The 26,387-nt window shown below is 42.1% G+C and overlaps 1 protein-coding gene across 3 annotated transcripts in view; it reads left to right on the forward strand.

Moving 5' to 3' along the window:
* Positions 1 to 26,387, forward strand: part of LOC119465298 (uncharacterized) — a 75,706-nt gene that overhangs the window by 37,788 nt on the left and 11,531 nt on the right. For all 3 annotated transcript variants that reach the window (XM_049655206.1, XM_037726093.2, XM_037726097.2), the window contains 7 exons: positions 731 to 883; positions 5,102 to 5,265; positions 8,321 to 8,479; positions 10,519 to 10,662; positions 11,334 to 11,483; positions 16,759 to 16,908; positions 23,609 to 23,773. In XM_049655206.1, the coding sequence (XP_049511163.1) occupies positions 5,187 to 5,265; positions 8,321 to 8,479; positions 10,519 to 10,662; positions 11,334 to 11,483; positions 16,759 to 16,908; positions 23,609 to 23,773 (847 nt within the window). In that variant the 5' untranslated portion in view covers positions 731 to 883; positions 5,102 to 5,186. The remainder of the gene's footprint in view (positions 1 to 730; positions 884 to 5,101; positions 5,266 to 8,320; positions 8,480 to 10,518; positions 10,663 to 11,333; positions 11,484 to 16,758; positions 16,909 to 23,608; positions 23,774 to 26,387) is intronic.

A 26,387-nucleotide genomic window follows, 5' to 3' on the forward strand; every position in this document is an offset into this window, starting at 1 on the left:
CTAAACGAGGTAGGTTACCTTTATGTAGGATTAAGTGAAAATGAGACGTTGAGTGTTTTTTTTTTCGCTATGCACAAAAATGCTTGTAGGTGAGCATGGTGATGTGAGCGTATTTTCTCTTCTTTTGGTTGTTGCCTTCCCTAGCATATACAAAACTAAACTATAGGTATATAGATCTTTGTTAATTTTCTCAATTGAACAATAAAATTTACATTACATTATCTGCAGTTTAGGTTTCGTGTGTTCTCCTGTCTTGGCAAGCGTAAGCATTGTAGTCGCTCATGGTTTCACTGCTTTTATGTAGGTAAAGTTGCAAAATGTGTAAGAGAGCATTCATTTAAATCAGTGTAAGAAGAGTCCCACCTGAATTCTCAACAGTGAAGCAGTATATTATGCGAATGGATAGCAAAATACTTGTGAAACGTTCTTCAGCTGTGTTGAGCTGGTGGCACAGTTTACACATACAATGCAACGCAGGATCTAAAATATAATATGAGTGCGGCAGTGCCCCTTGCGTGGTATCAAGGGTTCGCCTTCACAGCTCTTGCTTGTCACAAACTATAAGCGAAAGCATTACTCTTGAACCTAGTCTGTTTACCAGATAGGAACCAAATGACCAGCAATTACATTCAAGGAGTCAGGTCTCGTGACATAACATCTGAGAATATTAGTTGGATATCTCTATCCCGATGCTACTTTACAGGCCACCTATTTCATTTGTTCATTTCAGATGGACGCTGCCGGATCACTCCTAATATAACGATAAGCAAGTGCTCTCTCCAGAGATGGTATTTGGACAAGGAAACCAAGCAGTGCCTTCAAAGTTGCAACCCAGCAGCTCCCTTTTCAAGCAAAATAGAGTGCGAGGGCACATGTCGAAATGGTTAGGATTTTCTGCCATGCTTCTTTTTTTAGATCTCTTGCGAAACAATGTGAATGGTTTTGGAACTTGCCTAATCGCTTTTTGCATAATCGCTTTGTGTCCCGTCGTTTGTTTGAGCAGGCTCATTAAAGCAATGTTACCCTCAGGCTGTTTTTGCAAGACACATTTGCTTTCCTTAATGTGCAATCATTTTTATCCACCACGGGGCCTATTTTATTCGTTTAGCTGGCGTTTTATAGCTATCGCTTGCAACTTCCCTCAGTTACCTTTTCCAATCATTTAAAAATGTGCAGTGCACCAGCAAATGATGCTGCTAAAGAATGTAGGCAGTCCTGTAGACCCAGCCACAATATTTTCTCTATGCCACATACCTGCATTAGCATCAACTGATCTCAGTCAACTTCATTTTTACAATTACAGTAATGCTTGTAATGAAACGTTGCAGAGGGTTGCATCCGACACCGCACGTTTAACTTCGCTTCTCTTGTGCTGCAATTTCTTTAGGTATTCAGGAGAACGCGCTATATATATATATATATATATATATAAAAGCCGACAATGACACCAAGGACAACATAGGGGACATTACTTGTATTTACTAATTGAAACAAAGAAATCATAAATTAACGACGGAAAATGAAAATGGACGAAAAACAACTGTCCGCAGGTGGGAAACGAACACACGTATTATTCGCATTACGCGTGCGATGCTCTCACCATTGAGCTACTGCGGAGCCGTTTTCCCATCCACTTTCTGCGGTATTTATGTTTTACAACTAGAACTAACCCTGGGAACTAACCCCCAGCGCCACCACTCACAAACCTAGCGGCGGATGTGGAACATCCTTTCTGCCGAAGGTGCCACGAGCACGTGATCTTTTGGGTTATGGCAACTGGTCAAGAAACCCACATAGGCTACCTGAAGGCATCAATGTTGCCGGATTCAAGCCCTTGTTATATATATATATATATATATATATCAAACGTGTGACATCCCTTTGTGCCACGCTACCTCAGTCCTCTTAAAATGTCGCGCATACATAGATATCAACTTGTAACCTAGTGCTCTGCACTAAGAAAGTCATGTGGTAGTTGTCGAGATGTTGGTTATTCAGTTATTCGCATTCACACCTGCACACTTGCGTATGAGTACGTGAGATTGTCTCAGTGTCGTATCTCTTCATTCGAGGTGGTGGTTAATATGTCATTAGTGTAGGTGCACGTAAGAAATAGTTTTATTCAGTGTTCTGGCCGGTGGACAGCTTTGTTCAAAACAGATCGTGTGACGAGATATGTTCAATTCGTACCTTCTGCTGTAGCGCTTAGCCTTTATATGTAGACAATATATCATAGATGCAAGTGATTGCCATCATAAATCATAAATGGCGAATGGGCTGTGATGAATGAGCTGTGTGGGTCACGTTACACAAATGAAAGAATCTTGTGAAACGTATAAATTAGGTCAAAAGGAGAATGAAGGAGTCATTCTTTCATAAATTACGATAACAGGGGTGTTTCTGGCGGGAAAAAAGACGTATTTAAAGAAAAGAAGCAAAAGACTACTTCAGAGGCAAAAGGCTACGCGGTGTAATTGAAGGGAGTGGTATGTTTTTCCTGCAATATTATGTATTTCGTCTCCGTTAACAACAGAAGTATGCCATTCTACCTCTTTGGTGGACATTATTTAAGAAAAACAAAACAACTCAATCAACTTATGTTTCAACTAATTACATAAATTACCTTTCAGGTTACCAATTATTTACACGACACGTTCAGATTGGAAAATTAAGGGAACATGTAAAAATTCAGTTGTGTGCTTTTGTACTTCAAAATGGCCAGGTAGGCCAAAATAAAAAAAAAACTAGATTCTTTCAATTTACCTGATGACGTGCAATATAAAGCTGGTGTCGCGTTTCCCGTCTGCTACCATACTATTCCGAAAAATTGTGTGCGCAACTCCCCATTGGATGCATAGGTATATACTATCGACCAAAAAAGTTTAGGGACCGCGGGATCTCAGAAAATGCTAAATATCCGAGCAGCCTTAAAAAGTATCCAGTAAAACCGTACACCACAATGTTGTTTGCATATACCAGTAGAGGCTGGAAATAGGAATACCAGGCTGATTTTTGAGGTTGCGTAGATATTCAGCTGTTTGTCAGATCCCTTGGTCCGTAAACTTTTTGGTCGATAGTACTTCAACATCAGTGTTCACGCATACCACTTACTCATGCCGTACAGCGAAGCTGCATTTAATAGAACAGTACCAAACTACAAACCAATTTCATTGGTTATTTTCATCCTATACAACTTATCTGGTGCTATAGTTAATTTAGTTAGCACTGTCAATATGCATGTAGGCCTTATGGCAAGTATTTCATCATGCCTACAGAAGCCAAGAGGCAACCCGGGCGCCCGACTTTGTGAAATGCTCAATGTAAATTTTCGCGTCAATAATTTATGCAGCCTGCATTTAATGCATTTCAGGCATTGTTCTTTGTTATATGGTATGCGATGCAATGCTGTAGCAGTATGCCTAATTAATCAGAACTCGCTGAACTTGCAGAACGTCCAGAAAAGTACAGGATAATACAAGAAACATTTTCGAGGGCATAGAACACGTTCATTAACTTTCTTGCGCTGTGTTCCAGTGCTGGCATCGTCGAGAGAAAAAAAAGCTCATAACGCAAAGCCGAACTTCATCCAGGGTGAGGGTTTGCAAAGGGTGATCCATTGCCAGCGAAATTGTTTCGAAAAATGCACTAGCTTTAAAGGGAATTCTTGAAGTGAAAATTACAATAGTCCAAGGTAAGGAACAGCGGCGGATGTGTTTATAGAGAGTATGATCGTCAACTTTAAGACACGCTGCAGGTAACGATGAATGCGTTTTATGTTTTCATGATGCTACTGATTTGCGACAAAGTGACACGCAAGGAGTGCTAACTGTTTAAAGTAGGTTTAGAGTTCCGCGAGTGTATGTACTGTGGCTGTTTGCGTGCGCAAATTCACTCGTCCTACAACTTCTACGAAGTATTTGTTAGTCGTTCAAAGCAATGTTTTCTAAATGTCGGGATCTGCGATAGCACGTCAGCTTCTCATGGACTGGACGTACCAACCACTTCCACCGCATGATCGTGTTGGGGCTACAAGAATGGTCGATCTCTCGCTGAAGAGTCGATGCACCATTGCAATTGCGCAACGAGCGATGCATATTGAAATTAGGGCAGCAGTAAGCGGGGCAGACTGACCTAAGACTGAGGAGAGATTTAACGAGCGGACTTCATGAAATACCTAAATCGGTCAGCGAAAAATTCGCACAAAAAGTATTACTAGTTATTCTGTTATGTTTCTACCATCATGTATGCCCAAATTCGTTACACTGGTTTCATCAGTAACCACGTTCGTGGAAACCTCTACCGAACCCTAAATAACAATTTACCTACAAGTACCATAAGTAAAAGGCAAATGCTTTCAAAAATAGTTATTCTGTGAGTTACGTTGATAATCAAAAATATTACAAACATATCGTCCGGCCTAGTTTTTGCAAGTGCTACAGCAGAAAATTGTGTCCTAGATTTTCTCTGTGTTATATCGAACAAGAAAAAGCGGTACCGCTAGGACATAAAGGTTGTAAGTGTAAAGGGCATGGTTGCTTATTATTTCTAGAAAGCAGCACAGATGACCTGTGCCAAGCTAAATAAATAGAACAGAACTAGGAAATAATACCCATACTCTTCTATTGGAAGCCGCGTGCGAATGCCCGCAAGATTAGAATGGTCATAAGGTGTTCGTCAGCTTTAAGCAATAGCCAATTCTTACAGCGACGCCTTGTGATCCTTTCGCGCTCGCCAAGTAAGCCACACAGTAGAGTTAGTTGTTTGAAAGCGGCCTTGAGAGCCCGTCTGTCAGTCACGGGAGGCTTCTTGTGGGCAAAAGCTACCTTCGCATTTCTTTCATCGTTTGTTCAGCAACCGTGAAATGCTAGTACCACTAATTTGTTAGTATAATAATGCGAGAGAGCGCCGCTGCCGCATTCTTATTTCCCGTTGCCATTTCCTTCATTAATAGCTTGCCCATGCATCTGGTGCACCCTTTTGTAGAAAACCGCATTTAAAAGAACGTTGCGCTACGTAAAAGTACTGCATCATCCGTAAGCTTCTTTTGTCCTAAACAAAACGGCTGACATGTTCGTGTCTAATCATCAATTTCTGAATGCAGGTGGCGTTTGCCATTACCCGATGACAGGTGCCTCATGCTTCGGCGAGGTGTTCCCTGTCTACATTTTTAATCCCTACAAGAAAAGATGCTTCCTGACATACGACTGCTCCTATTCGGAAACAAGTTTCCTACTTTAGGAGAATGTCAACGCACTTGTGAAAAGCGTAAGTAAATCTTAAAAAAAAGTATGGCCGAAACTTACCTAACGATTATTATTGTAAATGCGCGAAGATTGTTCTCGTCGTTCTATCTGCGACCATTAGCTGCGCCGCTTTACGCAGCGGTCTGCGCGTAACACTCGCTCTCCCCCACCACGCAACTTTTCTTTCCGCGCAAACTATCTCTACACATAGCACGGCGTCACACCTATCACGTGACAACGCGTTTTTATGCGTAGCATCGCCCCTGCTGCCTTCTAGACTGTCGCGCCAGCGTGACCTGGAGAATAAGAATGTGCAGGGCCCCTACCTCTCCCTGCGACCACAAATTGCGTCTAAATATATTTTCGCACACTAGGTACACATATAGCATGTATTTACGCTTATATCTGGCCCGTACGTCTCGCACGGCTCACTGAACGCCCGTTTTTCGCAACCAATAGATCCTAAACGTTTATTTTTCTAGAAAATGAAAGAGAGCAGTTTGCAAACGTCAAAATTTGCTACCACATTTTGTTGGCGTATATTTTATGTATTTGCGCTTTTTAGCCACTCTGGGAAGCTAAACTGGTCGTTTTGAGGCTGACAAAATACCACCTCCTTATCGTGGTGTGAGTAAGTGTATAATGTCTCGAATTAAAAGTACTGAGAGTTTCGCCGGAAGGCGAAGCTTTAGGCGACGGCAAGGCGACAGCTGCTCGCACGGTGTACTAACAATACGCGGAGGCGACACAGCATGTTGCAGCACGTGAAGTAGCTGTTGCGGCGCAGCAGGCAACGAGCCCTGGCAGATACAAGGCGATACAACGCTGGCGCGATAAGGAACGCCGGCGGAGGACTCGCACCTCGACGGCGGACGAGATGAGACGGCAGTACAGCCGTCCGGGTTTGAAGCTTCAAGTCTACCGTCCGTTGGCTTAGCTAGACCATTGTACACAGGGTTGCACAGTTACAAAGCTGGTAGAATGGAGCCCGACGATGCGTCCACTTTGCTCTGTCATTTTGCAGCCAGATGGCGCGTCTCTGAAGGCAATCTTAAAACCCCTGAAAGGCATTTTAATGCATCAAGCGCAGGCCACCGTTTATACCAAGACAACACGACGAAGCCAAGGCCGGGATGGTGCATCGTATGTCCGGACGATTGCCACGGCCTTAAAATGAACCGCTGGGTTGTCGGCGCAGTCGTTGCCCCTCGCAGATAAAATTAGGCGGAATGTTTATCTGAGGACGAACTTCAATGTTCCTATGCAAATATCTAAAAAAACATAAAACATTCCTCATTGTAGACAACTGCTGAATTGATTTGAAATAAATTATGGTATTTAGGATAGAAAAATAATTTATTTTCAATTCAGGAAGCAGGTTTAGTATGTTTGGCTGCCCAATTTTTGCCGAAGTTGACAAGAACACGGAAACTGAAAAAAGGGACCAATACAGATCAATAGCTCCACAAAAAATAAAAACCATACTGCAGTTTGGTGAGCAGTATCTGTTAGATGAGCTGAAGTGGTTACACTTTTGTATGATCGGACAGCTTGAGTGACAACAGTTGCAATGTCTGCAAAACTGCTACAAAAGTTCAGCTCACAATTTCATGGCATACTTCAGTGGGGTGTAAATATATGCTGCCTGTCCTACGTATTATGAACAAAGCTTAAAAAACAAACGAGAACGTGCTTTATTCGAATGACGTCAACTACGAAGCCAGCAATGCGCTAACGCTTCCAAATTATTAGGGTTCCTGTGTCGCAACTTAGGACATCTCCCTTCCGATGTCCGAAAACCAGCCTATTTAACTATCTGTCGACGTCAACTTGAGTACACCTGTGCTTTACGGTCTCCCGTCTTTATGGGCGCCCATCATGGATATGTGATGACTGGCTTTTAGAACATATTCAGACTTCAATTTTAGTGGTTTCCTGCGACCTTTTTTTGCGTGACTCGTATTTACGGGTCTAAAGGAAAGTCTATAAATTATTAAATAATGCAGCGAACATTAAAAAGGTGTAGTTTTTTTTTCAGATCGACATAATGCACAAGGTGATTTGGAAGTTTAGGGCAAGCCAGAAGTTGCTAATTTATTACGAGAAACGTCCTGTACCAGCTCTCTACGCAGAAAAAAAAAAGCCTGAATAGACAGTATAACTTTCCCGTGCATGTGAGCTTAGCGCTCGTAAATATTTAGGCAAATGCGCCACCAAAGAACAAAGAGAACTTCATCGCATCGCAAGAATGCACTGTAAAACTACGGACTTGCTTTGCTATCTCCCTGTATACGTATGTCAGGTGCGTCATGGGCATCTTTCGCAGTAAACTGCCACTGAGTCGTGGTCATCGAGATGGCGTCGATTTCATGTGAAGAGAGTAGCGCATAACAAACGATGATACCAAAGAACGTTACCTAGTATCTTGCACGCCAAAAGAGCGTAGCGATTGCACAACTAGCTTCTAGAGCTACTTTGCTAAAGCTCAGAGATTAGCATGTTAGCTCCCAGTTCATCTCATTGCTAGACATAATATGGCTTTTCAGCGCTTGCCTAATAAGGCTTTCAGAATCTATTGTTTGGATTTGTGTTTTTATGTTTTAAAATATGTGCATTTCGTGCCGATCAATTGAACTCAGCACTCTTTGTTTCTTCCTTTCTTCCTTTCTTTCAGTCTTCCCTTGTTACATGCGCCAGAATTTACTAGCTTGGTAAAAACTTAGTTTGGACAAATAAAAACTCGTGGCTTCAGGTCTTCAAGTCTAAACTTTGTCCAAGCATCACTTGGACAATGTTTACTGTTGTAGCATCCAGGTCTACCGTCGGACGGCGCAAATGTGTATGCGCAAAATAGCAGTCGAAACTACAACTTTCCTGGGCGGGCTACGCGTAATAGATACTTTGAACTTATCTACAATCCTACAAAAATATAAAACAAGTGCATGCTTCTAATAATCAGGTTATCGCTTGGTATATAGCTCGATAACAATCTTGCTGCAAATTAGGGGTGTCTATCACCTTGCTTGTCCCATTTCTAGCAAAGAAATTTTGGCTTTAAAAAAGCATTGTCTTTACAGCAGCAGGACAGCAACAATTTGGAGGCTCCGCAGCAACCAGCGCCCACATTGGCGGTTCAGCAGCAAATTCGAACCAAGCTGTGGGCATAGGTCAAGCAATCACTTTGCCGTCGCAGTCGACGCTTGTAACAGGAATTTCAGGGGCCCAAACAGCACATGGTGATCAAGCTTTGTTACCTTTTGTGCACGTTCCTACAGCGATCAGCATGTGAAATCTATAGTGTTTAAATGACGTTGCTTGCATGGGTATTGTAGCACAACACAAGCTACCGCGAATGTCTGATTTTATTTGGCAAACAATTATCCCTACATTGTACGGTGTGTAAAAAGTGTACGTTCGTCGATCACAGGCCGAAAAACGAAAACGTTTAAAGGAAAAAAAGAAACAAATATAACACAGCAAATTAGGTGCGATTTCATATGCTACATATTCTAAATATACATTTTCACTGAATGTGTGCGCTTGCCTAATGTACAATAATAGTCAGTATTTGCCTTTTGCAACTGTTCTCTACACCTAGGACTGAATGAAACATACTTTTTGTTTATTTAAGTCATTTGAAGACGCTTTGTATCATGTATTCTGGCCACAGTGGAACTTTTCGCCTGCTTTCTTCCGAACGTAGACATGCATGCTCATACAATATAGCTGTTAAATGCCTCATTATATTCATTACATTTTGAGCCAGGAACCCCCCTCCCCCCCCCAAAAAAAAAAAACGAAAGACTTACACCAGCCTCTATGTGTCAGTGTTGTCAGCGCTACGTTTTCGTTTTTCGCAATCTTGCTCACAACGATCCAACAATTGTGTACAATGCAAAGTTGAAGCAGCAGCAGTCGATGTATCTTTAACAATAACCGCGACTTGAGTAAGATGCAGGCAAACATTTGTAATCCTGACACTGCTATAAAAATACGGAGAAGACAAAGCTCATGAGGTGCACTTCTCTTGAAACTGCATCACCCAGTCAGTCCCGCAGTCTTTATTGCTTTTCTATAGTTAAAACGAACGAGAGCAATAAAAATTTAGTAAATTGCGCATACGGCAGTAAGACATTTTTGGTGTAATTATTCTGCATAGGGTATAGTAGCTGGCGAAAGAAAGGGTAATTGACGGTCCCTAGGGTACATGCTTTCCTTCAGTAAAAAAAAACAAAAAACGGGCCCATTATAATACCAATGGCTTCTAAGAATTGACACGCAAGAATTATATGCAGGTTTCTGCCTAATCCACATACTTTGTAACTAATGAATACGAAGGTGGGTCAGTGCTTACATTTCTTCTTGAGTTGAACAATCATTTGTGAGGTATTACAAACTGTTATTTCGACGTTATTCAAGGCATCGGATATTAGCTGCTTCGTCTTTCCTCTACACCCTGTCACTAGCTTTTTGGTGAATGTGATCAAATGCAATAAGCCAGTAATATATGTTCGATGTTGCCAGAAAGAGGCGTGACTTTAGAAACGCGAGTCACTTTAGAGTAGTCGAAGTAGTGATTTATCGTTGGTTTTCAGGACGAATTTATGCATGAAACGAGGTAAAACTGGTCATCTCAGTGTCTGATGAATAAAACGGGGCTCAAGACACTGCGCTGGGGCACACCGAATGTCACGGCCACTAAATTGGAGGCTTCATTATTGATATCAGTAAACTGCGAGCGGCTGGTAATCTTCAATTGAATCGACTGTTACATGGGCTCCCAATGTGGATTGACGTCTTCGACGTCAATCTGTTTGTTCTGTTTGTTTGTCAAACAGACGTCTATTTGATGTCTGTTTTTTTGTGGCACACAATAAAATGCTTTCCAAGTCTAATGAATCTGCTTATGTAAATTCCGAGTAAATTATATTAGCTGTGTGACTATTGGGTGGGGGGGGGAGGCAGAATACTCGATAGGGGACAGACTGCATTCTTGCTTGAGATATGCGGTTTTGTGTTTGTGGACTGCGCGTTCGGGAGTTTACATGGAAGTAAGAGGCATTGGCCGTAATTTGTACACTTTTGAAGAATTTCGAAATTTCAAAGCGGAGACAAAATTATGAGATGTCATTCGGTAGGGATACTGCACGTTTATAAATATTTGTCGCAAATAAGGGGAAAAAGTTCTAGCTGTTAATTCAGCAGGTGCCTTCACAATTGCAACATCGACTCATAGCTGTCTGCAACGATCATGTTTATTTCTATACTGCTGCAGCGCGCGGATCGACGATTCTGGAGATGAGCAGCACCCCAGTCTCTGGCCAGACAAACAATGCCAACGCATCTCTCACCGATCAGGTACTTCTTCCGCAGTCGAGAAATCCGGCCATTTTGCAGCAAATGCAGCAAATACCAACTGGTGAGTTTACGCCTGGCACTGTGGCAGTAATCATGAAATAGCGGATTGTGAACCTTTCTAAGAATTCAATACAATATCTCATTTTCTCACCGACTCATCAGCTCCATTTCTGGGGCCGCTCCTAATACAAAGGCAGATATCATGTTTAGCATACAGTGTACTGTAGTCAGGTATATCGGTCTTTTACTTCGGCCCAATACTTGCCCCAGTAAGGTTGATTCTACTCTAAACTATGTTCTAAAGCCTGGCTTGAGTGGGTTACACAGATAGCTTTCACAAGAGTTTATTTCCTATAAGCGGGTGCTTAATTTTCTTTCATCGTTTAAAGCTAAATATCCTCCTATAGTTGGTATGGCCAATTTAGGTTTGTCTGGCGTAAAAGACGCGACAGATCCGTTCACGTGAACCAACTTGCCATAAATTGCAGGAAAGCTAAATAGTCACAAACTTAACAAATAGACAGAGAATTCTCCCTCTTGCGGTCTCATTGTAGTCACCTGTGTAAGCGGGATCACAAGTCCTACATTCAGTCATTCGAGAAGAGCGCCTCTAACCTCTACTTATTTCTCGCCCCCAATAAAAACTCAACTCGTGCACAAACCGGGCCCTCAGGAAGTACCTTTAGTCATATGAACTTTACCGTTCAATATACTTTTTGTCTCCTGGTGCAGAACAGCAAGACGTTACATACGCGACAGGGAGCAGTCAACAAGCCTGCAGCCCACCCTGCAATTTCAATGTGTCATTTCTACAGCAAGGTGCTCTACAACTGAACTTAACAGCTGTTAAAATACAAGCAAGCCCTAAACGACCTACGCCTGGTAAGCTGCATTTCCTACAATATATAAAGAATACAGCTTCTGAGAGATTGGGATGTTTAACCTGAATTCATCCCAATTGGATCAAGTTAGATAATGCTTGAATCAAATTAATATCATTTGTAAAACTTATTAGGCACAAATTACGAACTGAGATAAGGTGAAAAAATGTTATTTACTTATAAACCTTTTTACCATTAAAAAAACCCTATCGAATTTGTTATCTAGTTAAAATTGAGGTCAATAATTATTGTTAGCGCAGTACACCCCAGACGATAGGCCTTGACAAACACAGTGGCTTAGTTTATTATATTCAATAGTTTGTTGCCTTACTCGCTTAGTTATGGGTGTATTGTGAACTTACTCACCGATAAGTATTAAGAAGGACATTGTTTTGGAAAACTAAGTTTAGGGACCGCCGAAAGCTCATACCTGGTCCGTAAGCAAGGCTTATTGAATAGGTAGTTGAAGATGCAGCCAAGCCTGGAAAGGCGCCGAACCAAGAAGCCCGTGGGTTTAATTCAAAACTGCAGCGGACGTAATCTGGTGGAGCTTCACTTCCAAAGTGTCCCCATTAGTAGGCATTGAATGCACCTTAATAAGCACCAGGTGCCCAAAATTATTTCCAAGCTGCAAACGCTATACGGCGGCTTTTGTAATCATATCAAGAAAGGAGAAATTAAACGTCCAGTAGGCCAGAAACAATTTTCTTTTTTGCGCTATTTTACCGGACGCCTAAAGAAAAGGTTAAATTTTGGAAGGTATCACCTCAAGATGAACATGTCAAGCTGGTAAATTCACTCTGAATACGCGTAATATTTTTTCAATATCACCCTGCATGCGAACCACCCGAAAGATAGAGCGTGTGTCAGGGCTTGTATTGGTCGCAGCTGAACTTATCCGAGTCCGAAAAACAACTGAAGCACTAGAAGAGAATATGCCTAAATCCTTGTTGTTGTATATGGTGTAGAGAAAGTTGCACTAAATGTTAATTACGCTTGATTGCATAGTTAGTTAGCTTAACTACCCGACTTCGCGAGTAATAACTGTGCAGCAAAACGTCTAATGAAAAAGTATTGTACAAAATTACATGAAGCATCTAAACGAGCAAATTGGAATTTCTAGCCTGGTATACAGTTGTGCTCTCTGTGTACAGAATAACGCCTGCAAAATTAGAAAAAAAGAAACACGAAACAATTATGTTTGCTCGCCTCAATTGAAGGTGTTCTCAACGTGCAGCGAATGGAGCAACTGGACATTTATCCTGGTGTGCGGCCGCATTGCAACTGACAGTGCAGTTAAGAGGGGCAGTCCGGTTCTGGCTGTCATGAACAGTCATGAGCCACTTATGGCGCATATATTTTATCAGCTGGACAAGAGTTTTTTTGTTCCTTTTTTATCTAAAGCTACCGGAAATAAAGTCAGTTCAAGTTTGACCATTCTTACTCCCGGCGATGGGAAACAAATACACTAGTGCTCATTGAAAAAAAGTGGCAGCCCTTCCACTGCGGTGGAGATGGCAGACCAACGAAGCTGTACTAATGTATTTCCAATTAGGACTATTAAGATGTGGTGGTGTTTTCGGTTATTTTATCTAACAAAGAATGGAGAAATATGTTTGATCCGGTGGTTTTCATTTATTTAGTGCCCACAGAGACCATGTCCTTATGGTCCTACGGTACACCGCTTAGGGTGTACGTTACAAGTTGGCACGTTCTTCTTCTTCGGCATGGTTGGCACGTCACCAAACGCCGCTCGCGTTTGGTACGAACGCGGGCAAAACGCTTTCGCCGTCGACAACAGTTCTGCGCGTTATTTGTGTCACCGCACACAACCACTGTCCAAACGCTGGTGTGCGCAAGTGCGCTAGCAGCAGCGAGCGAAGGTTCATGCGGTCTATCATTCCACGGAAACTGAGCGGCGAAAGCACAGCGCATAGAAAGTAGGAGCCCTGTTGCAGATAGGCTTCAAGATACGGTACGCGCGACCACCGGGCGCCGCGGCAAAGTACAAGTTGCTCGCAGAGCAGAAGCCGCAACCCCTCCCTGCCACGCTGCCTTGCCGCTGTCCTCCTTTCGCGTGGGAGATTAAGTCGCCAGTTCCTCTTACGCCACGTCGCAAGATACGCATTTGGTACTGCAGCTAAACGTCGCCTCGCCTGCTTCCCTCCCGTCCCCCAACGGCATTTAGCGCGACGCACGGAGTCGCGTTTGCTCTCCGCCGTGCGTTCACTCCCCGTGAAAGCGCGCGTCCCTTGAGCGCTTTCACTCACACATACAGCATATGACCAATGAAAGTTTTTTTTCTACATCCGGACGCGACCATCGAAGACTGAGCCCTTAACAGCTTCGCTGTAAAAACAGTAAAATTAGTGTGGTCCTCCGTTTAACGGCTAAAAATTGCGCTACTGTTTCCTATTCACCACTCCATTCGAAACGTTTCACAAATGCGAACTGAACAACACTCGAAAGCATTCATATGCGAGTGTAATTTAAGATTTAAAATTATATTCTGGGGCTTTACGTGCAGCAGCCAAGATGTAATTACGAGGCAAGTCGTACGGGGGGACTCCTGATTAATTTGACCGCGAAGTGTTTCTTAACGTGCACCCACTGTAAGGTTCAAACAGCAGAAAACATGAACAGGGCAAAAGGAGCACCGCGGCATGTACTGACATCTAATTACTCGCTTATAGTGTAAAGAAGTCCACCAATATAAACGGAAGAACTAGCAGCTGCCTATTTATGTAGGGACGAAAGGATGTCCCAACGATCTGCAGTTCCCGCGGTCTTGCACCTGCTTACCCATGCATGTTATGCGCCTGAATTTCCAGATTTCAAAACACGAACGAATTCTATACGTGTTCTCAACTGCGCTGGGCGTGTCTTGGCACCCAATCTCTCACTTAATACGCTACCGGTTATAAAACCTACTCACTACATGGCCTGTCCAGATACATAATTCACTTAAAAACTCCCTCGTCAGTTGAAACCATAGATTCAGCAAATATATGAACACCAATCTATTACTAAGGAGAGTGAACTGAGCAAGTTGGTATTGATTCATGTTAAAATTTTATCACTGCAAAAGACGAAGACAGTGATAGAACCGGAAAGGAAAAGCGCTGGTGCTGTGTACTTACTTGGTGTCCGTCTTTTCTATCGCTAAATTTCCAACATGAATCTATTACTCTTTCATTTTGATTCTGCTTTTCTCACGTAGTCACATATTCGCATTGCTTGAAAGTGACAGCGACGTGATTAAGACATGACCTGCCGAAGCGACAAGCTTTAGTGGTTTCAGAAATTCTCTCACAGAACTGATCATTGTCTCTGCAACCAGTGGAATTAAAGGTATACAGAAACAAGAAACACGAAGCATAACAATAAAAGAAACGGCTTTCGTTGTAGTGAAATGACGGGGACTGCCTGAATGTTAAACAATGGCACCAAGCGTGCGTAAATAGCGGGCAACGATGGAAACAAAAAGTAAGACAAACATTGATATGTTTGTCTGAACCCACACGATTTCTGGATTGCTTGTCAGCATGTGTACATGCGTACCTGTGCACTATATGAATGGAGCTCAAGCGGTTGCACACAACATACCATAGGAAGGCGGGTACTGTTACTGTATGTCTCTCTCTCTCTCTCTCTCTCTATATATATATATATATATATATATATATATATATATACATCTGCGTTTGTGTGTGTGTGTGTGTTCGGAAGTTATAACACCTAAAGATAGGCGAACGGCTGCGTGGTCTCTGTTTTCACTCTGAACTACCCACGTGTACTAAGTAATGGTGCGATGCTCACGACTTTCGAAGAGCACATGGCGCAGTGGTTTAACGCAACTGCTTGCGCCGGTGCACGGCCAGGTGCATGAGTTGCGAACAAAGGGAGAAAAAGGCTTACATGCAGAGCTATCTAGACTTAGAGAAAGAATCGTTGCACTGCTGAAAAGTAACGTGCGCTAATCGGTAAGAAAGAGTTTCAGCGAAAATAGGCACTTTCCTGCGCCATGCCTCTATGGCTCCTATGGCTAGCAGGCTTTGAGCACGATAAAGAACCCCAGGTAGTTAAAATTAATCCGGAGCCCTCCACTACGTCGTGCCTCATAATAAGAACTGGTTTTAGCACGTAAAACTCCAGAAAGAAGAGCAGGCTTTGTGAGAAACATTTGCAGCGCTTCTTATTAAGAAGTAGATTTGCCTGAAAATTTGTAGTGATAGCCGTATAGAAATTTCCCACGCCACATATTCAATGTATAGGAAGAAGCTCATTACAATAACAAAATAAACCAATGAGCTCGCAAAACCTTAACAGCAACTATATCTATATTTGCTCAGTGATTGAAAAAAAATGCACAAACATTTTTTCCCATCTATATACTGAAGTTAAACTCACACCATCCACTCTAACTTTTGGTTAGTGTTCCACTCCTGGACGGAATATGGCTACTGGGTGCTATGCAACTGTATTCTATAAATATTGGAAATTATAAGAGTATTTGTGTCAATATACACAATAGAGATTGTGCAGTTCAATAAGGTAGCTACTTGGTCCGGTTGATATGCCATGAGTATGTACAATGTTGCGCACAAAGGACAGGGACACAAGAAAGAACGATGGGACACAGAAGGCCCAAAACGCAAGCGCCTTGTGTGTCCCATTGTTATTTTTTGTGTCCGTGTCCATTATGCACAACATTGTGCAGTTGTCAAGAAATATTTAAAACCTACTTGTAATATTTTAAGTATGCATGCTTGTTTTATCGTTTACTCGTTCTTCAAGTTATTTAAATAATGTAGTTTTATTATATTGATTCAGGAACTTTGTAGCCTGCTTTGTCAGGACTTTGACCATTGATAATGCTTATTGATAAGTATATTTTTGTAATGGTATCATGCTGCTCTCTTATATTCTTCCTAAATGATCGACATCGTCTGGTTGATTTAGTGCGACATTTTCTATAATTGTGCACTGTCATTCCGCTTTCACCGTAGGACTCCGTGGTTCTTTTTATGTTAATATCTAGCACTTCTTAATTTGTTATAGCAACAATAAAAAACAGGCAGGTATGGAGGGAAGAAAACGTCTGATGCCGTCAGAAAATTACTAGATTTGATCAAATATTGGCCCTCATATGATTGAATACTTGAAAGAAAAAAAAAGAGTAGGCTTTGCCAGGCTGGGCCTACATCATATCATTTGTGTGAGCATCTTGCAATTATTTGTTGCTTACCTTGTGTATCACCATCTCTTTACTTTAGACAGGCGATGCAAGGTTATTGCCACATTGCCAACCTATAAATGTGGTCAAAAGTGGTTCTTCAATAAAAGAACAAGAACCTGCCTTCCAAGCTGCAGTAGAAGGGCTCCCTTTAGGAGCAAGGTAGCCTGCGATGGAATTTGTCGATCCGGTGAGAGCTTTCACCCTTGTTTTATGACCGCGAATGACAAAAAGAACGCTCCAGTGAGGTTACAAAAGTTGTCAATATAGATTTGTTGGCAAGCAAGTCAATGTCGGTACAATTCGTCGCTACCAATTACAAAACTTCACTAACCCATGCAAGAGGATAAAATTATGCTTCTCAGATTGGTGATCTACAAATAATGATAATCTATATTACGCGAAGCATACTTAAAATGCCTAGTCATCCGCTGAAAGGGAAAACATATGCGGTAGCTACGCACATCATAGGATCTACGTGAAGCGAATCTTTTGTAAAGCGGTTCTTCAAGGTCTGATAATTTGCCCATTTCATTCCGGCTTCTTTGGCGCAAAGAAACATGACACGTGCACATGTGCTCTGGAACATCCATGCTGCACCATGTGACGCACAGGTTGATAATCTCAAAGAGCTTGTTGGCGTTGGCACGATAGACTTTTACCTGCGATTGTGTCCTAATGGTTAGAGCATCGAGCTGCTGGGCCAGGAAACCGAGGTTCTATCCTCCCATCAGATACGTAGTTCAGTGTTTTACTAAGTACGATCTATTCAGCAAGAACGTAGCATCCACCCACAGTCATAAAAGGCCGTGAGGACTCGGACAGCTTTGCCACCATAAAGAAATGAACAAGCGACTGATAGAATTCCATGAATCTACGGCCTTCTCACTTCCAATGACTTTCTGCACACACTCTTCCAGATAGAATATTGGGTTTTAACGCTAATAATACTATTTGCCCGTTTTAGCCACTTTGAGTTTATCTGTCCATTTATTTTCTATGTATCTGTCGATTTATACCCATACGATTACCCAGTGAGCCAAGTTGTGTAGTATTCTGGGATACTATTTATGAGCTTCTATCTGTCATGCCATAACGGTCAATGCATCGTCACTACTTCAGCTTTCTCCTCCGACACTGATCATGCCGTCGTTATCATTCATTTGTCGTGTCATTGTCATCGTGCCGACGTCATTACGCTGTGGCATTACCATCGTCATCACTCAAAAATGTCATGCGATAGTTGCAATACCGTCGTCGTCATGCCACCTCCGTCATTTCATTGACGTACTTCTTCGTTCGACCTTACATTGCTATTATCCTGTCGTTATTAAATCGTTATTTATGGTGCCATTGTCATGCATTCGTTGTCAATGCGTCATCGTCATTCGGTCATTGTCGTCTCGCCGGGGCCATTCCATTCGTGTTATTCAGACGGCAACCGATTGTCGTACGATCGCCATCAAGGCATCGTCGCCCTACAGTCTTCGTGATACAGTAGCCGTCACGCCATCATTTTCACACACTCGCGGTCATCCCATTGTTTTCACGTCATCGTCAATACACATTCGACATTACACCATTATCATCGTTTGAGAATAATCATCTGTAGTCGTTGGCATGCCTTAATGCTCATGGTTGACCTTGGTTGGCAAGCAATTGTCGTAGCACAGTCGGCCGATACCGGATAAATTGTATGTTGCATATTGCCCAGTTAACTGAAGTGCCAGAATGATGACGCAAATTTCAAATAAATGTGTGTTAATCCATTCGTTGTGTCTCTACATTGGTTTATTAGTTATCGCATTCGACAGTCAATGTGAGAAGGGTTCTAATTCATTACAGGCATAGGCCTCAGAAAAATAATTATCACTAAGTCCTGTGTTTCTTTCATTTGAGACTATACTTCTAAAAAATGTTTACAATCTCTCCCTATTTGTAAACGTCCTAATACTGTCACGGTTGAGCGATAAAGACGAAGAAAATGAAGGCATGAGTGAAAACAAGCTAGGCGGTAGCCTTTGTTCTTGTGATGTGTAATTTGACGAGTCGGATCACTAATAAACACATTTATTCTCTTCCACGAATTGATGGTGCGCTTTAAAGCCTCCATGGCGCCTCATCGCTCGACCTCCGGTAGGGATACTGGCAAATTTCTGTCGATGACAACGACCGCTAGAATACCGCATTTATCACCCCTGACGGCATCTGCCAATTTAAGGTCATACCTTTCGGGTTGTGTAAAGCTGCTGCAACTTTCTAGTGCATGATGGACTCGCTTCTACGTAGTTTTGAATGGTATACCTGCCTTTGCTATCTGGACGAGGAGATTTTTTTCTCATGCACGTTTGTAAGCCACTTCCCTCGTCTGTCAGCGATTCTTGATGCTCTTCGCCGCGTTGGTCTCCAGCTCGGCTCTTCCAAGTGCAGTTTCCCTTATCATCAGATCAAAATTCTTGGCAACCTTGTCGACGCTACCGTTTACCAACCAGACCTCGAAAAAGTTCGTGCTGTCCGCGAGTTCCCGGTGTCACGTTCTTCTCAAGAGGCCCGCAGTTTTCTTGGGCTGTGATCATATTTCTGGCGCCCTGTCATCAACTTTGCCGGCATAGTACGGATACTCACTGACCTCCTAAGGAAGAATGTTGCATTTTCTTGGGTCTGTAACAAGCGAATGACTTTCCAAAGGTGATATCTGCCATCACATTCCCACCAGTATTGGCTCAGTTTGTCCCAGCCGAAAGAGCAGAGCTTCGCACCGATGCAAGTGGCCATGGCATAGCTGCAATCCCCTCAAATAGAGTGGCTAAAGTCGTGTCATAGCGTACGCCAGCCGCCTTCTTTCTACATCGGAACAGAAATATTTGATGGCTGAGTGGCAGTGCCTCCCGTATCTATACGGTCGCCCTTTCACAGTTGTTACAGATCATCATGCGCTCTCCTGGCTGCCACGCCTTAAAGATCCTACGGGACAGCTTGGCCATTGGGCATTACGACTACAGGAGTACCCGTTCTCTGTAATCTACTGATATGGAAAGTTCTACAAAAACGCTGCTTGCCTATCCCGCCACCAAGTTGACCCACCGAGTTCAACCGGACGGTAAACTGGCGTCTGCATCTGCCATCACGAACTTACCAAACGAGAATCTTGTCTACCCAACGAGAATCCTGTCCGTAACGTAAAAAGAATGCAGTGGCTCATAGCCCCCTAAACAATGGCTCGTACCCCAGTAAGCAAGTAAGGATGCAATTGCTCATACCCACGTAAGACAGAGGCTACAAGCGCTTAGGAAAGTGAGGCATACAGTCATTGAAATCACCACTAGAACACAAAAAACAGTATACGCTTAAATAAAGAACAAGCTGAAAACAAGCATCTGAACCACCGATAAAGCATTCCGTGCCACCCTCAGCAATTGTAGGAGTAGTTTTGCAACAGCTTCGCTGGACATACAGGTTGATAACGACCGCTAAGAGTTGATAAGAGTCCGATCATGCTCGATAAGGTTGATAACGACCGATGAGAGTTGATAAGGGTTTATACTGGTTGGATAAAGTTTCATACCATTGATAATGGCACCGGGTTGCATGGCAATAGATGACCAAGTGGCACAAAGCTTACGCAGACTTAGACAACTCCCAGAGGAGTTCTTTTGTAAATTTTTCATCTGGCCAACGAACAGTGCCATGATCCATCGTTTATCTCCCTCACTGACCATCTTCGTTGCCACAAACCCGACCCTTAAAACAGTATGTTCTTGCTTGAAAACAATGTTATGTACCGGCGCAACATGTACCAGATCGTGCGGTACTTCTCGCTGTTCCAGATCTACTGCGCAGAGATGTCATCACACAACTTCATGATGCTCCAACATGCGGATATTTAGGCATCTCCAGAACCTATGACCACGTACGACGACGTTTATTCCGACGAGATCTGTATCGTTCTGTTCGCTGGTATGTTAGAATTTGCGACCTGTGCCAGCGTCGGAAGAACACTACGACAACCCCGGCTGGACGCCTCCAGGTAATTGAAGTCCCTTGCCGAGCCGTTTTATCGCGTGGGGATGAACTTGATAGGTCCTCCCCCTCCCCCTGACTGCTGGAAACCAATGCATCGGAGTCGCTATGGAATATGTCACATGATACGTGATCACTGGAGCAATTCCGACAAGCTGCGTGAGTGATGTCGCTGATTTCGTCCTCTACGACATCATCCTTAAGCATGGTGCGCCTCGTCAGCTACTCACAGACCACGGTCGCTGCTTTTTGTGTCGCGTGTTTGACGACCTTCTACGCTCGTGTGCTAATCATCACAAGTTTGCCACTTTGCATCATCCCTAGACTAGTTACCTTACCGAACGCATCAACCGTACACAGACCGACATGCTCTCCATGCATGTTTCCGACAATCCCCGTGATTGGGACACTGCTGTGCCGTTTGTCACCTTTGCCGACAATTCATCCGATCCTGAAATGGCCGGCTACTCACCCTTTTGTCTTCTGTTTGGACGTGACGCACCTTTTGACCTTCGACACCAGGATTATGTGTGATTCAGCGTCAAACACTTCTAATGCTTATGACGCCATCACCCGTGCGGCCATCGCACGCACGGTAGCCCGCGATCGGCTCTCTTCATTGCAGGCCAAAAAAGTCCCTTTATGATCGTCGACGCAGAGATGCCTACTTCCCTCCGGGCTCTCTCGCCCTGCTCCGCCTCTCATCTCCTCACGCTGGCCTTTGCGATAAGCTTCCGTCAGTGTATGTTAAGCCCTATTGAGTCCTGTGCCAAATAACATCGGTAACTTAATATTGGTAACTCTCCGCTGACGCCCAAGTCATTGACTGCCGCACCACCAAGCAACATTGGGAATGTTTCCTGCGATACGCCGTCCAAACAATTGCAAGCACCGGGACGATGCTTCATCTCTGGAGGGTTTTGTCACAGTTGAGCGATCAAGACGATAACGATGAAAGTGTTACTTAAAGATCGAGCTAGGTGGAAGCGCCTGTGTTCTTGTGCTGTGTAGCTTTACGAGTACCAACCGAGCTACTATTGATTATAACTCCTGTAACAATATTAACTGGAGGCTGTTGTGCCCACAAATGCGAATATTCTAACGGATACCGCAGTGTGTTGCTTGCTCCCTACAAGAAAGACTAAAAATGAATGGATAGTTCCACCTTCGCACAGATATAATTTATTCCGCGGTATCCATCAAGAATTACTGCCTTCATCATCAAAAGTGTAGGAGAAAACTTCAACAAGTGCCATCAATGTTTGTGTTTCAAAATGTGTATCGCTAGGTGTGTTTGATCACGGAAAAGAGCGCGACAGCTTGTCGGTTATTTGAGGTTAATTTAACAGTGCTTCTTTGAATATTGTACATGACATCTTTCTTGCAAATTTCGGCGTCAGTGTAATTTAACACCTGTTTTGGGCAATCGTTTCCAGTTATTTCACATGCAACCCTAAAAAACAAGCTTCTCATTACTGTTCACATTTTTTTTAGTGTGCGTTTTGCCATTTCGGGCAAAGGTGTCATGGAAGATACCTTGCTCTATCTGCATGAGGAGTTCACAGTGACTATACTTAGGTCTGTTTAATAAAATTACTTACATACATATTTTCCAATACAGGCTGCACTGTTTAGTCCGTAATATATATAAAATATAATGCTTCAGGTTAGAGTAATTGAATGCACCCATAACAATAACAATAACATGCAATTCGCCTTCTTGCGTTGATGATGTGTGTTAGAGCGGGTGCTGAGTTGATGCCTGGAAAGGCTTGGGTTATTTCATTGGTTCAAAAGTTTTTTTTTGCTTTTTTGGGAAGGGCTCCTTATTGTACAAGACGTGGTGCACTAAGTATTATACTAATTTGTGTGCTAAATATTTTCGTCACAAAACGTTAGGCCACGCTGATAGTATTTTGTGCCACATTTAATATAGCTTTCTCTTTCATACACATTATAAATTTTCGGGTATTTCTTGTGTTGACATACATGTCGCCGTTTCGAAAGCATAAATATTTTCTTTTTCAAATACTGTTGGCCGTATTGGCAGCAACAGGCTGGGTACAGCCAGTTTGCACATAACGCAAAAAATGGCATCACCTTACAAGCGTAAATAGGACATGAAGCAATGAATGTTTGAAATACAATGCAATAACCACCAAAACAAGTAAGCAGATGCACATACAATACTTTCGCTAATAAATACGTGTTTGTAGCAATGTGACAGTGATATCGCAAGCAGTATAAAAGAAAGACTACAGTATGTATTCTATAACAGTGTGACAACGTTTGCACGACGCCACTAAGATTTAATTTCATAAAAGGTTTTTACCCATTCCTCAAAGCCTTCAATGCTAGTCGACTGCAAAACAGACGCCGGTAAACTGTTCCAATGCCTTAATCGTTCGCGGAAACGATGCAAAGCGATGTGATAGTGTACAGTGTACACTATCACCTACACCTACACCACCTACACCACCTACACCACCTACATCACCTACACCACCTACACAAGTGACTATAATCCTGCTATGGGGGTTTTCATTAGTGTACACTGTACACTAATGAAAACCCTCATAGCAGGATTATAGTCACTTGTGTAGGTGGGCAGATCTGCTTGCACAGAAGAAACATGCAGTAGTGTTTTAGTAAATTAAGAAGACAGCAACATGAAAGAAACCTAGAATATGATTTCGCCCGCAAAGCTTCTTTTTAAGCAATTAGAATGAATATAACTGTTTTTGAGAGGCCATGCAACGCAGTTCCTTCCATAAAATTGTGGTTTTACACATAGCGCTATACAAATTACACAAATTAGGCTCACTAAGGGTTTGAAGGTGCTCGATAACGTTACCAAATTTGCTTTTCAGTGGGAGTTTGTGATTTCCCAATGGCAAGCATTGGCTGTTTTCGTGAGGTGCACGAAGTATTCATTTACAATCCCAACCAGAATTCGTGCTTCAAGGCGTACGACTGTTCTTACTTCGGAAATAAATTCCCTACGTTGCAGCAATGTCAGAAAACTTGCAGAAAGGGTAAGTTACGTATTTGAATATGATGTACAGCAAATATACTTCTGCAATTTTTTGTTCTTCAGTGCTAATTCAAGGAACATTGTGCCAACCGTATTGACCATGTTGCCATGTGACAATGCTAACTTATTAACCTAACTTATTTTTATTTGGTGCTTTGGTAAAATAAAGTTGTATTATATTGCACTAAGTAAACGTGAAACATTTGAAAGTAAATTTCTCAAGCATAATTTTTACACACACGTTGTATTAGGCGAGAATAAAATTATGCTTATCTTTGCTGCATTTAGGAATAAGTATCTGATGCGTAATGTGTTCAAACTTATCGCCCCTTCATGCCACCATGGTTCCCTAATTTACGTACTCATTAACACTCAATACTGCTGATTCCCACTACTATTCCACCAGTGTTTTGTGTTTACCACGCGTTTTAAGTAGCCAAAAATGAACTCCCCCAGTGCCAGGAAGAACTTATGCACAATATGAACCCAGTTTCAAGTTGTCTCTGACGGCATTTACGAGTTTTCTTTCTTTCTGTGTTTTTATTATAATATCGTGCCAAGCACTAATAAAGAAGAGAGAAGACATTTCTGACGCCAATTTTTTTGTTAATGCAACGTCAAGGTCCAATGTATTGCAAAACATCCTGGTAAACATAAGGTTGCCCTCACATAATTACTGAAATGCTTGATTCTACGAGCTATTTTCGTTTTTGGCACCTAGGATATTGATGTATCCTGTTAATAATATGTCATGGCTTTTAACCCTCCCGCAATTGCCGTGGCAGCACACGAAAGCGTACCAAATAAAAAAATTTGTGGAACAATTTTTTTCCATTTTTCATGAGCACATTCATCAAAGCCTTCGATAAGACGAAGCTATAGGTCGGGGCAACGTCCAATTTCTCCAATAAAGCAGATGTATACTGCAGAAATGCGTTTAAAACAACCAATGGGCGAACTTGAATTGATTTGCATTTCAGACAAAGAAGGCTGTTTGCAGAGGTCATAGAAAGTTGTAATTCTTAATAACCTTAAATATTTCACGACAAATGCTGAAAATTGACGTTTAAGAAAAAACAAGCACAAATTCTATTTAAACTCTGCAACAATAACGGATATAGCAGTTCTGTAAACTGTATCTATCCTTTCCCCTTTTCTCCATTAGGTCATCCAAGTCGCATGAATTTGATTCTTTAGTTCACGGCCTAGGAGAATGAGTTACTTATATTAATATTGTTTTATAAAAATCGAACTGGCGAATTACTTATATATTTTCGAGTTTTGTGTATTACATCACCTTATTCTGCTTTAGATGCTTTATGAAGTGGTTTATACAAACGTTTTATGTCGTTTTTCGTATCCAAGGTGTTAAGGTGTAAGCTTTGTGGTTTTGATTTCAAAAATTTTACAATCTTCAACAATATATTCAGCGGACTAAATTATGTCTTTGCTAGACATTTTTTTCATTTGAATGCTATAAACATGATTAATTTTGGTGTCACGTTTGTAGAGATAAATGATGTCTACATTCCATATACTTAGACAGCAGCCACTCAACTAAAGCTTAATTCCTCCTAATGCAGCACGACATCAACAATTATTGCTATGTGTCACACCATCCCTTTAGTGCCGATGACGCAAAGGTAGCATTTAGAATAACCTTAAAGTATGAGTATTACAGTAAAGGTCTTATGTGTTTTTTTCGACCATTATAACTGCCAAATTTCCTCCGTTCACATGCGAAAAGCTTGTGGAAGTGTTTATACTTTACTCGTGTGCCAGTACTCCTTTGACAGTGCAATAAATTTTGATGTAGCGCAGGCTCTCTTGACTAGGCAAATGTTGACCATTTTTTCTGAGAAGGAATTCAGGATGATATTTCAATTGATTGAAAAATTTCAAATGACCTATTATAGCTGATCCTGTCGATCTCAATACTACTCTAATGGTGGCGAAATTGCAGTAGCAGTAACTCTTTCCGAAAATTGAGCCAGGAATAAATATGTAAACCTGTATACATGAACACAATAATATAATCAAACTATAGTTGTATACGCAATACTGGTTATTCGTGAACCAGGAATTTACAGATGAATTTTCGCTGGTGGATGGCGTAGCCTTTAGCTTATAGCGCAATGGTCACTTTGAAATCTCGAGTTGGTGAGTTGCGTGTAGCCATTTCACCCAGCGTTTGTTGCTCCATGTACTAAGTGTGCTTCCCTTTGGTCGTTTTGTTAAATCTTATGTTGTGTGCTCCTAAGGGGTTCTGGTGTCTACATTTTAGATTAACTGCAAATTGTTTGGTTTTATACTTCCGAATATAAATTCCACTGCACAATAGACAGGGCTGCTTAAGGTTAAGATGGAACGTTGATGCTCATTTTACTACTGAGAGCATATATAAAAATACAGTATATATCATCAAACAAAGAAATATGATTTAAAAACCAGGTGTCGACCCGAAGACAAAACCACGCTGCTTGTGGTCGTATATGGATAACTTTGCCAGATTAGTATGTGAACGTTGTGTAATGCATTAGTGGGCGGCTGACGTATACATGGGTGCAGCCAGTCGAGATGATCAAAAAGGCGGCCTCAGTCGACTTTCTACTGAA

Source organism: Dermacentor silvarum, chromosome 9 (genome assembly GCF_013339745.2).
Source record: "Dermacentor silvarum isolate Dsil-2018 chromosome 9, BIME_Dsil_1.4, whole genome shotgun sequence".
NCBI lineage: Eukaryota > Metazoa > Arthropoda > Arachnida > Ixodida > Ixodidae > Dermacentor > Dermacentor silvarum.